Source organism: Primulina eburnea, chromosome 4 (assembly GCF_022965805.1).
Source record: "Primulina eburnea isolate SZY01 chromosome 4, ASM2296580v1, whole genome shotgun sequence".
NCBI classification, from domain to species: Eukaryota; Viridiplantae; Streptophyta; class Magnoliopsida; order Lamiales; family Gesneriaceae; genus Primulina; species Primulina eburnea.
In genome coordinates this window covers 4,835,190-4,848,811 of record NC_133104.1, presented here as the reverse complement: position 1 = coordinate 4,848,811, position 13,622 = coordinate 4,835,190, and the positions used below count along the sequence as shown (strand labels likewise).

The window sequence follows — 13,622 nt, the reverse complement described above, 5'->3', positions numbered from 1 at the left end:
TGCCAAAACCGAAAATTAGAATCCCAAAAGTCAATTTTTTGACATCTTGATTTTTGCTCTGAAACAAAAAAAAATTGAATTTCTTCATCCAAATATATTCTTATCAAATTAATACTAATTTCTCATATATCTTCCCTTTATTATTATTATTATTATTATTATTATGTCCAAAAAGATACTGCCATGCCATCATCATCATCATTTATATACTCTGTTGAAATTAGCGTCAATAATCTTCTACTATTACTGCCGTATTTCTTCTCTCAGCCTCTGTCTTTGGCACATGCATCTTCAAAAACTCTCTTTTACTTGTTCTTGAAATCATCATTCAACTCTTCTGTAGTCACTCTTCCATGCCTGAAAGACCCGAGACAAGGTAGTATGATGATAGATATGATGGTTTTGTAGGTGCAAAAGTTTTGTATCTACGAAGTTCTTATCATCGATTCATTTATTTTCTCTGAGGGATTCTTCGTTATTTACCAGGAAAGCGGTCTGATGCACATTTTACTCATTTCAAAGTGAAAATCTTTCCTTCGGGTGGTTCAAGAATCTAGATTTCTTGCCCTTTCTGCAGTGTGCATAGGAAAGCAAAAATGTTGGTACAGAGATGTGTATGCGTATGTATGCTATTAGTCGTGTTTCTATTGGTTGGAAGTAAAGTATATTGTGTGGAGGAGCGGCGGCCATATCGGATTCTCTTGGATACAGATGTCGATAGAGATGATATATTTGCTCTGTTGTACCTTTTGAAGCTTAATAAATCAGAATTTGATTTGCAGGTATTCGTTCTAAGTGACACAAACATTTGTTTTTGTTTAAAGAATTTTCGCTGGAATTTGATTTATTAGCTTCATGCCCAATGTCATGAAGTTTTCATATGTGTTCTTTTATCTTGTTTTACGTTTCCAGTATGCTCTAGCACTTAATAAATGACCAATCTTTTGAAATTTGAGTTCTCCATCGTTTTCATTTCTTGATAATCTGGTACTCCTACCGAATAGATGCGATACCATCTGCTGGTGTGAAAATGTGGCATGTATCGGATTATAGGCTGTTGACATGAATCATAAAAAGAAAAAGAATTGAAGGGCATTTGCATACCGTGCGTGAGTTTCTTGGAGGCTGAAAAATGCTACAATCTCATATCGTTTTCCACAAACAATTGTTTGAAGATATATGAGTTTTAGAGACTCTTCTACTTATCAATTTAGTATTTTAGATTCGGGTAGATTAGCTTTTTGAGTTTGGAATTCGATCCCTGAAGTATGGCTTAATATATAGTCTGGTTTTCATTCAGCAGTTGCAACTTGCAGTATAAAAATGGTAGTGGATTATTGTTCCTCTTTTACCCCTGACCAATTTTTTTTGTGTGCTTAATCTGATTTCATATGTTTCATTTTCTTGATTTGGCTTATGCAATAGTGTACGCATGTTGATTTTTTTCTTCCTTTTTACTCTCTAACTTGTGCAGGCAGTTACCATTAACACAAATACATGGACTGATGCAGGACATTCTGTAAATCAAGTATATGACATTCTCTACATGATGGGGAGAGATGACATTTCTGTTGGTGTTGGAGGTGAAGGCAGTATACTCGAAGACGGTACAATTTTGCCGAATGTTGGTGGATATCACCCCATTATCGAACAGGTTTTTTTTTTTTCATCTGGTTACATGAATCCATATTGAAAAATAAATGTTGATGTGTATCACATCAAATCCTATCAGATATTTTAATATTAAGTTATAAAATAATCGAGTTGTTAGTTGGTTAATTAACAGTTAGATGATAGGTATCATAAACAATATAAAGAGATATTCTTGTAAAATTCAGAACTTAGTTTTTCTTTAATGAAAGATGAATTCTCCACACACCCTGCATTTGGCACTCTCACGTATTATGATATCAGTTTGAAAGCTTCCTTACACCACAGTCCGTCGGTCTGCGTATTCCTCTCCAGATCGACGCATCCGTTTTCAATTTTTCTTTCTCAACAAGTCTTCAGCAGTGTAGTTCATGGCTCCTGGAAATTAATCCGATTCATTTCATTCCAATGGTCAATCCACCATTGATGATCCTATGAGCCCCTATTATCTGCATCATTCCGATAATCCGGGTCTCACACTGGTTCACAATCACTCACCGGAGAAAACTACTCATCTTGGAGCAGAGCCATGAAGATTGCTCTTTCCACCAAAAACAAGTTGGGTTTTATCGAGGAACAATCGTTAAACCTTCTGATGCAGATGTGAGTCTACTCAATTATTGGACTCGAAGCAACAATATTTTAATTTCTTGGATCTTGAATTCTGTCTCCAAAGAAATCTCCGCAAGTGTTCCATTATTGACTCCTTTGCAAGAATCTTGGAAGATCTCGGAGAACATTTTCAACAGAGCAACGAGCCTTGTATCTTTCGGTTGCGACCTGATCTGATAAACTACTCGGAAAACTCGTATGCAAACTCCACTAGTCGATTTATGGGCTTTGTCAAGCATCTCGACAGTGGTACACCAAGTTTTCTGAAACATTGCTTCTGTCAGGATTCACTCAATCCAAGGTTCTAAAATTCGCTAGGCGCTAGTCGGGCGCCAGCCCAGTACCTAGGCCGCCTTGGCTGGGACTAGGCACCACTAATCGGATTCTACGGTATCAACATAATAAATCACATACTGGAACTTAAACACAATACATCAAATTTAAAATACGTCCAAAATATTCCCTACATAGTCTAATGTGCCATCTCAATAAAATAAGAAAGAATTCAGATTTTTTCCAAACTTCACATTTAAATGTAGGAAGCTTTGATTTAATGATTATACTGCTAATTGAATATCACAAATTTACTTCACTTCTTCTTTTCCGAAATTTTCTACAACTTGTTCTTCATCGGACACAAATTCAATATCATCATTGTGATCATCATTTTCTTCTTCGAATTCAAAATCATGCTCGTGAAGTTCTCTAACTCTAGAGCTTTTTCGGGATTGTAGATTTTCATCTACCCCAGTTGCTTCATCAACTATTTGCCAATTGAGCCCCGAACCTGGTTTGACTTCATTTTCTTCCCCACTATCCACTATCCACAATCCAACCTTGTGCATTTGAAGCATCTTTTTCGAGAAGGATGTCGACGTTTTTTTCTTTCTCTTTTTTTCGCTTGTTAAAAAATCTAGCATTAAATTAGACAAATACTAGATTGTTCAACCTATTGACATCCAACATATTTCTTTTCTTTGTATGAATATAAAAAAAAGAATATGAACATACACTTTAAAAATTAATAATTTATTTTAATTAAAATTTAAACTTACTCCTTCAAATGCACTACAATTTTTTTTACACCCAGATAAACTTGTAGTTAATGAAAAAAGCCTCCATGTCACTCTTAGCAAGTTGGGTGTGTGAGCACCATATGTACTCCACCACTTACGTGGATCAAATGTATCGCCATTTTTTTCACATGTATTTGCAGCCAATGCTTTCTCAAATAACCCAGTCTTATCTCAATATTTTGCAAATTCATTATTAATAATTGTATCTTGCAGTTCACACTCATCGGCATACAAAACTTCCATGCATTCAAAAATCCCAGCCGCGACCTCTCCATAAAGAGCAATAGAACTATCTTTGTTGTAGAAGTATGGATTCAACAAAAAAGCTGTGGTATGCAATGATGTATCAAGTCTATCCTTAATTTTTTACTCAATAATCACTATGTTAGGTTGATAATTTGATTCAACATTGTTTAGGACCACCTTGATATCTTCTTTAACTCGAAGAAGCTCGCTCCCCATATAGAAACCCCATGGATGGCTTTCTATCTCCGTCAACCAATCGGAGAACTCTTACCAAAGTAGCAAATATTTTCAAACAAAGTGCCACACCATTCTAAAAACTCGTGCTCATCACAGTAGAGTAAGCCAATATCCCTTTGCTTGTCTTTAACCATTTACTGTTTTCCCACATATCACTTGTAAACATGACCCTTAAACTAGATTTTTTATCAATCAAACTTTGCAATGTGAGAAAGTTTGATGCAAACCTGGTAACGCCTGGCTGGATTATATCTTTTCTTCGTAAAACTTCTCATCAATGACAAAGTCTTATGGTGAGCATAAATGAAAATTGTAAAAGACTTGGCTTGGGTGATGATCTTTTTAAATCTTGGAAGCTTGCCAATACTTTCAAGCATGAGATTAACAGTACGAGTTGCACATGAACTCCAAAAAATCCCAGGCTGCTTTTCTTTCATCAATTTAGCCGCAACCATATTGTCGGTGGCATTGTCTGTTACAATCCGAATAACATTCTGAACTCCTACTTGTTCAACACACTTGTCAATATACTCAAAAATAAGTCCAGCTGTATGTGCCTCGTCTGAAAACTCCTTCAACTCTAAAAATACAATACCCTCATTGCAATTAACACACAAATGTAATATGCTTCTTCTTTTTCTCTTACTCCATGCACCTGTCATAATCGAGCACCCATTCTTTGCCCATTCTTCTTTGTGCTTCTTCAACAGTTGCTTTTTTCTTTCAAAAGTGACTCTCTAAGTTGATATTGAGTTGGAGGCTTGAACCCTGGTCCAAATTGACCTACTGCCTCCATTACTTGCTTGAAGCTATCATTATCAAGAGCATTGAATGTGATTCCATTTTCGTAAGCCCATCTCCCAACATATGGTTGAACTTGTTGAGTTCTTCTCTCTTTGAAAAGAGCCTCATTTATATTTTTTTGGCGAATCACTTTCCTCCCACTTGAACTTACATTTTTTGGTGCAATCATCGATGCACTTCTATCCATGGGGCCAAGTAGATGAGTTTTTTTAATTCCATCTATCCCATCAATTTCAACATCTTCTTCTTCGTCTAGAGAAATATTCAGCCCTGCTCTACAACTTTCTTCTTACAGTATTTTGTTTTTCTTTTTGTTCCTCCCTTCTAAATAGCTTGTTTGCACTTATTACGATCTTCTTGATATGTGTTTCGACAACCAGATACATTTCCAGGTATATTTCCTATGTGCTCCTTGATTCTATACACTCCACCGGACATCATTTTCCCACACAACTTACATTTAACTTGTCGAGGTTCTTAGGATCAATCAACGTACCAAACTCCCATCCGATGTCATTTGACTTTCTCTTAAGAATCACAGATTCAGGCTGAGTGACGAATGCAGTCGACGATGGATTGCTTGCCATTGTTACCCTCCAAATCTTGCTGAATACGAAACACTAAACCTTTACAGCAATAGACCTGCACCAAGAATATGATATGTAACATCTGAAGGATTACAAGAACTCTGAATCTATACTACAAAACCAAAGTCCAGTCAATCATCCATTATACATAAACAACTGATATGTAACCTTTTCACTTAAACTCTAAATCTATACCACAAAACCAAAGTCCAGTCAATCATCCACTATTGGTTTTGAAACATTACTTGGTTCTACTGGTTTTTGGTCCCATCAAATTTTTAGAAAACAAAAATTAGAATATGGACTGAAGCTTAAAAGCTAACATAAGATATGATATTTTTTTTTTAATCTCAGCATATATATTATTGGTTTGAATGATAATCAGAAGTATTGAAGAAACAGGAACACCTCGTACAAGATGGACCTATAGATTGTAGAAATGGCGTGAACTTCAGACCAGTTTGTTCTCCACCGCAAGAAAGATACGTTATTTTTAACAGAAAAATCGCAACATAAGAGTGAGATTGAAACGCGTCCTGGCCAAGAAAGAGTCTCTTGAACAAGACTCTAGAAAATAACGAGAAGGAAAGAAAGCCAGCAGACCTAGTGAACGTGTGTTAGACATGAGCTTGTTTGCAGATCTTTAAATTTTAAAAACCCATTTTTTTTTAAATCAGGTCCACTAGGCGGCTGGCCTCCGCCTAGGCGCGCCCAGGCCCACCTAGCACCTTATCGGTGCGGCTGGCCTCCGCCTAACCGCCTAGGCTGCAATTTAGGACACTGACTCAATCTCTATCTGATCATACATTGTTCACGAAGGATCATGATCCTCATTCATTGCTTTAATTGTAAATGTGGATGATATTATCATTACAGGGGCTTTCCACATCTCATTCAAATCTTAAAAGCATCTCTCCAAGGTTTTTTTAAACTCAAAGATTTGGGTTCAATTAAATATTTCCTTGGTCTTGAGATTGCACGATCATAGCAGAGAATCTGTCTATCTCAACGATATTACACCTTAAAATTGTTAGAGGACGTTGGTTTTTTAGTCAATAAGTCTATTCTAACTCCTATTGAACCTCGTCTTCTTGTAAAAAATATTGAGGGTGAGCCACTTTAAGATATCTCACAATATTGTCGTCTCGTTGGTCGACTTCTTTATCTCACATTATCACATCCAGACATTGTAATTGCGGTCCACAAACTTAGTCGGTTTGTCTCTAAGCCTCGTACGACTCATCTGCAAGCTGTGCACCATCTTTTGCCTTACCTCAAATCAGCCACTGGTCAAGGAATATTCTTCCCTACTTCATCATCCACCCAAACGCAGGGCATTCTCCGATGCTGATTGAGCAGCTTGCACAGACACCAGGAAGTCTGTCACGGGCTTTTGTGTATTCTTTTTTGATGCCTTGATATCATGGAAAACAAAGAAGCAAGCTACCGTTCCTGATCATCCACCGAAGCAGAATACTGAGCCTTGGCCACCACTACAAGTGAAGTCCCGTGGCTCACACACTTACTTCGTGACTTTCATGTTTCAACCCCTTCACCAGCAACTGGGTTATGTGACAACCAATCAGCAATACATATTGCTAACAATCCAGTCTTCCTTGAGCGGACAAAGCACATCATGATCGGTTGCCATTTTGTTCAGAGAAAGATTTCGGATTGTTCTATCAAGTTACTACATGTTTGTTCGTACATGCAACTTGTAGACATAATTACGAAACCTTTACCATCTACTACTTTATCGGCATTATTATCCAAGATATCCATAAAAAATGTTTATAGTACATCTTGAAGGGGGGCTATCAGATATATTAAGTTATAAAATAATCGAGTTGTTAGTTGGTTAAGTGACAGTTAGATGATAGTCCAACATGAACAATATAACGAGATATTCTTGGAAAATTCAGAACTCAGTTTTTCATTAATGAAAGATGAATTCTCCACACACCCTGCATTTCGCACTCACGTAATAAATCTTGTGTAGCGCCCTTACCCGAGCCACTACTAAACAGACTAATAAACATTCAACATTAAACTTAATAACAACAATTAAACAGCGGAAACCAAATACTTAATCATCTTACAACCCAAATGAAAACAAAACAATAACAGCAGTCTTAAACATTAATACAACCATAACAAATACATGATTCTTAACGAGAAAACGATAAACCACAGAAAACCTCAACTGGATCACCACCGAAAACCCAACTGCTCTAGCCACTGTCCTGGTCGTTCGAACCTTCCAACCTAAGACCTGCCCGTTGGAATGGGGTGCCCAAGATGAAAACAAAGACGTGAGCGACAATCGCCCAATACGAGAATGTACGAGTATACAAACTGATATGATGTATGCGAAATGCAATATGCTCGGATATCAAGGATCAAGTCAAGAATCTCATGCTCAGTCTAGAGGCGCCTGAGTGTGTAGTCTCTGATCTGAGCCTAGGCATGTTTTGGCTCCCACACTCATCATCAAGACGTGGACCTGCAATGTCCAGGTCATCAGAGCCCGCGGGTCCTGTCGGACACCGTAGCTCTCGATGCCCGATCGTCCACAATACAGAATAGGGCTGAGCGGCCCCAACAAACGAGGTATTTCTCAAAAGATATCAGGCTCAACATGATATGTCATGCATAATATGCCAAAGCAGTAAAACATGTATCTTGCAACAGATAAATATGCAGCATATAAGTGTGTATACTACGCTTGGATATCTTAGTCAGTACATCACGTACCTCACTAAAACAATCTGACAGAAAGCTCTGAACCTAGACAATACCAACATAATGAAATCACTACCAAACCAGAACAAACATGCTACAAGTTCTCCCTAATGATCCTTAAATCACTATCTAAGGATTTAGGATTATACCTGCGTCCATCGTCAGCCTGCTGATGATGTCTCGATCTCAGTTCACCGATCCCTCCTCGAGTCGATACTAGCTCCGAAACTTCCCGACACCAAAGTGCCCTAGAAACTGAATAGAAACTATGGTACAACTAGAACCCTCTCTGAAGAATGCGGTGAAGGAAACAAAAGAATCGGCTTCTATTTATAGGCTGCATCCGCACTATTTCAGAAAATCCGAACCAATCTTATCTGCCATGTGTCAGAATCTCTTTGGTCTAGTTGGATTTCTCGAGATAATGTAATCTGAAGTAGATCGGGTTATCCATTTAAAATTCAGTGGATACCAACAGCTTAATCTCGAATTATCAATTCCTTAATAATACTTAATTAACAACTCATTAATTATCTCTTAATTAATACTTCATTCGAAACAAATATTCGGGTCATTACATCCTAAGTACAATACAACTGAATAAAATACAACTCAAAACAAATGAGGATACTCTGAGCGCATACGACTCTCTAACTCCCAAGTCGCTTCTGCAGTACCTCGCCGTTGCCATTGCACTAGAACAAGTGGAATGGTCTTGTTTCTGAGCTTTTTCTCTTTCCTACCCAGGATTAAAAGCGGCTGCTCGACATAAGTCAAGTCTTCTTCAAGTTGAACATCTGTCGGACTAAGAACGTGCGATTCATCTGCTACATACCGTCGTAGCAACGATACATGAAAGACATTATGAATGCTGGACAAATATGGCGGTAAAGCATATCGATACGCCAAATTTCCAACACATTCAAAGATTCAAAAGGTCCGATGAATCTTGGGGCTAATTTTCCCTTGAGTCCAAATCTCATCACCCTGCGGAATGGTGAAACTTTAAGGAAAGCTTTTTCTCCTGACTGAAACCGTAGAGGTCTACGCTTGGTATTCGCGTAACTCGATTGACGATCTTGTGCAGTTTTAATCCTCTTCTTGATCAATTCCACTACGTCAATCGCTTGTTGCACTAACTTGGGTCTTTGCACTTGTCGTTCTCTTACTTCGTCCCAAAACAATGGAGTACGACAACGTCTACCATATAGTGCTTCGAACGGAGCCATACCAATGCTACTGTGGTAGCTATTGTTATATGCAAACTCTACAAGCGGTAGATGATCATGCCATGCTGATCCAAAATCCAAAGCACAAGCACGCAACATGTCCTCGAGTGTCTGAATAGTCTTTTCAGACTGACCATCGGTCTCTGGATGATAGGCAGTACTCAGACTCAATGTTGTTACCAACGCTTTTTGAAAACTTCCCCAGAACCTTGAGGTAAAGCGTGGATATCTGTCACTGACTATACTTGTTGGCACACCATGATATTTAAGGATCTCTTGGATGTATAGTCTTACCATGCGATCGAAACTATATTCCCGGCTATACGGAATGAAATGTACTGACTTAGTCAGTCGGTCCACAACAACCCAAATTGCATCACAATTCCTAGAAGACAACGGCAAGTGGGTGACAAAATCCATCGTTACATGCTCCCACTTCAACTCAGGGATAGGAAGATTCTGAAGTAATCCTCCTGGTCGTCGATGTTCAGCTTTCACTTGCTGACAAACTAAACACTTGGCTACAAACTGGTAAACACTTTTCTTCATACCTTTCCACCAAAACTTGGTCTTCAAATCCATATACATTTTGATGCTTCCAGGGTGGATACTCAACTTACTCCTATGAGCTTGAGATAAATCTCGTCCCTCAATTTAGAATCTTCTGGAACTACGATTCTTCCTGACAGACACAAGGTTCCATCTGTTTGGAACACAAAGCCAGATGTGTTGTCTCCGTTAGCTAACCTTGCTAACTTTTCCACCTTCGGATCCGAAAACTGAGCTTATCTGATTTTGGCATACAACATCGGTTCAGATAAAATGCTCGTTACTCGAATGTGTTCCATTCCTTTCTTATGACGGAAGTGAAATCCCAGAGAACAACAATCTTGGATTACACTTGATATGAAACTTGTCTGAAGTGCAGATAATCTCACTTTGCGACTAATAGCATCAGCTGTAAGATTCGCTGATCCTGGATGATACTTGATTTCGCAATCATAATCCTTTAACAAATTCATCCATCTTCTTTGGTGCATATTCAACTCTGCTTGAGTGAAGATATACTTCAAACTCTTGTGATCTGTAAAGATCTCAAATCTCTCTTCGTAGAGATAATGTCGCCAGATCTTCAAAGCAAACACAATCGCTGCCAATTCCAGATCATGAACTGGGTAATTCTCTTCATGCTTCTTCAACTGTCTAGATGCATATGCAATCACATGACCATTCTGGGTTAAAACGCACCCAAATCCTTGAAGTGATGCATCAGTGTATATGTAGTAGCCCGAATTCCAAATTGGGTAATTAACGGAGTAATGGTGATTAAGAAGGTTTAAGGTGTAATTTTGGCTATGGTCATGATCGGACGGACCGAAGAGGGTTCGGAAGCACCGAAGAGTTCGGACGATCCGAAGTGTAGTTCGGTGAATCCGATCATAGGTGTCAAGTGTTGATCGACACGTCATTTTCCATGCATGTTCGGACGGTCCGAAGTGTATGATCGGAGGATCCGATCATGAGCTGTCAAGAGCCAATGGACACGTAGCGTTCGGACGTTCCGAAGTGTTGTTCGGAGGATCCGAACATGGCCTATAAATAGTGCTCGGATTTCCTCATTTTGACTTGCCAATTTCTTGAGTTTTCTCTCATTTTGGAGAGTTTGGAAGGTTTCTAGGGTTAGTTGTTGGTCGAGCGATAGCCAAGAGCTGCCAGGAGTAGTAGCGTAGCGGCGCCTGAGTTTCAAGGCAATCGACATCAAAGGGCTGTCGACGGACGAAGGTAAAACCTAAACCTTTGGTAGTACTAGGGAGTACTGGTTTTGCTAGTCGAGCATGGTAGTATTGATTGAGTATGCTTTTGATGCGTAGGCTTGTGCTAAACCTGATTAGCGGTGTTGCGTAAGGCTAGGCTTGCTGTGATAGAGGTACGAAAGTACTATCCGAGATATCCTGGTTGAGTATACATTCTTATATGTGTTGCATGAGTATTTGCTGCATTGTTATATGTCATATGATGCATGCTATTATGTCACGAGTTATGATGCATATTGCATATCATGTTGAGCCGTATCTCCTTCGAGATAGCCTTTACTGTTGAGCTGTATCTCTTTCGAGATAAGCTATATCTTGGGGCCGCTCAGCCCTGTCTTGTGGACGCATGGACACCGAGAGTACACAGTGGCCGACGGGTCGGGAGGGCTTCGGTGGTCCGGGACATTTTAGGTCCACGTCTGTCTTGTAGTGGATGCAGTGACCCAGAGGTTGGACCGCGCGGCACTATCCACTTGGCGCCTCTAGACTGAGCATTTTGAGATCCTTTGTGATTCCTGTTTCTTGACTACCCTGGTATCATATCATAGCATGTGCATTTCATATAGGTCTGTATACTCATATTTTTGTACTGGGCGTTCTTATCGCTCACGTCCTCGGTTTTATTTATTCTTGGACACCCCATTCCCTCGGGGCAGGCCTCAGGTTGGATGGCTCAGGAGGAGCAGGAGGAGGACGTTGAGTAGCTGGTTGGTTTAGTTTTCAGTGTTTTCCATTTGATTCGATATGGTTGTACTGGATATTTCATTTTGAGTTAGTCTAGACTTCGATTTCGATTGGGTTGTATAACTATTGTTGTTGGCCATATTTCCGCTGTTATCTCTGATTATAATTAATTAAGTTAGTTGCATGCTTAGTTCTTGACTAGTAGGTGATTCTGGAACGGGTCACTACATTTATGGTATCAGAGCATGCGTATGATTTTGGGATATAGATTCTGTTTTGGGATTTCCGTTGACCATTTTACCATTTTCCCTATTCTATCTTGTAGCGATGGCTGACCATTTTGATGACGGGAGTAGTCAGGGGAGTGTAGGTCGATGGGGTGACCAGGACGATCATAGACGTCATCGTGAGCATCGTCATCGTCGGGATGGTCCTAGGCGTTTCGATATGCATCGTTTCATGCAGATGGGGCCTAAGCCTTTAGTTGGCGGTGAGACTCCCGATGATGCGGAGGATTGGTTAGAGCGCATGGAGAGTTGTTTCCGCGCATTCCAGTGCACCGATGAGCAGAAGATGGAGACCCTTAGTTTTCTTCTCGAGGGCCGTGCTCGCAGGTGGTGGCGATCGACTTCTGCGCCGATAGTTCAGTCGCAGGGTAGAGCGACTTGGGTCGATTTCCGTGCAGCGTTCATGCAGCTGTACTTTCCTCCAGCCCTTCGCCAGGCCAAGACGATTGAGCTCCTGAACCTTAAGCAGGGGAGTATGTCTGTTGATGAGTATCAGCAGAAATTCTTTGAGTTGTTACCCTTCGCTCCTCATATCAGTGGCAGTTCTGAGGCCAAGTATGATCATTTCCTCCAGGGCCTTAATCAGGAGATCTTTGATCGAGTCACTGTCTGTGATAATCCTACTTCTTATGATGGGTTAGTGAACCGGTGTCGCCAGGCAGAGATCAGTCTCCAGCGTGGTAGGGCTATTCTTTCTTCTTCTAGACCTCCGAGTACTTTGAGGCCTCGATCTCAGTCATTCAAGAAATCTGGTTCATCTTCTTCTGGATCTGGATCTCGATCTAGTGGTGTTTTCCGCTTTGGTAAGAAGAAGGAGTCTTGTGCGCATTGTGGGAAGAACCATCCATCGGAGCAATGCCGAGTAGCCGCAGGAGCTTGTTATCAGTGCGGAGAGATGGGGCATATTAAGAAGAATTGTCCTCAGTTGCGAGGTGGAGCAGGATCCGGTTCTGGATCTCAGACGACTGTTCAGCAGAGGAGGCAGGGTCAGGCAGTGGGTAGTTCGAATCTTCGACCTCGTGCCCAAGGTCAGGTTTTTGCGCTGAACCAGGATCAGGCTGCAGATGAAACGGAGAGAGTCATAGCAGGTACTTTTCATTTATGCGGTATTCCTGCTTTTGTTCTTATTGATACAGGAGCCTCTCATTCCTTCATTTCTGCACGATTTGTTAAGCGTCATAGGTTACCCTATGTTTCTCTAGACGTCATTCTTTCTGTTTCTACTCCGATGGGTCATTCGGTGTTAGCGAAGCGTCTAGTGATGGGTTGTCCCTTAGATTTTGAGGGTAACGAGTTGACTGCGAATCTTATGATCCTAGAGATGGAAGATTTTGATTGTATCTTGGGTATAGACTTATTGACTACCTACCGAGCTACTGTGGATTGTTACCAGAAGCTTGTTCAGTTTCGTACGACTGAAAGCTCTAGTTGGTTTTTCTATGGTGAGGGAGCGCGACCTCCGATGCCAGTGGTATCTGCTCTGAAAGCCTGTCGTGCTTTAGAGTCGGGCGGGGAAGGCTACCTCATCTATGCGATTGATTCATCCACAGGTAGTGTTGGTCTAGAGGATATTCCAGTGGTTTGTGAATTTCCTGATGTTTTCCCAGATGAGATTCCTGGTTTTCCTCCGGTTAGAGAGGTGGAATTTGGCATA

General features: G+C 40.3%; 1 protein-coding gene across 11 annotated transcripts in view; it reads left to right on the top strand.

The window, feature by feature from the left end:
* Positions 1-223: 223 nt before the first annotated feature.
* LOC140830729 (nucleoside hydrolase 3-like) overlaps positions 224-13,622 on the top strand; it is a 26,819-nt gene continuing 13,420 nt past the window's right edge. For 2 of the 11 annotated variants that reach the window (XM_073194180.1, XM_073194178.1), the window contains exons 1-2: positions 230-782; positions 1,475-1,654. In XM_073194180.1, the coding sequence (XP_073050281.1) occupies positions 1,560-1,654 (95 nt within the window). In that variant the 5' untranslated portion in view covers positions 230-782; positions 1,475-1,559. Of the gene's footprint in view, positions 783-1,474; positions 1,655-13,622 lie in introns of those variants that run through there. The other 9 variants (XM_073194181.1, XM_073194179.1, XM_073194173.1 and 6 more) reach the window with 8 other exon arrangements.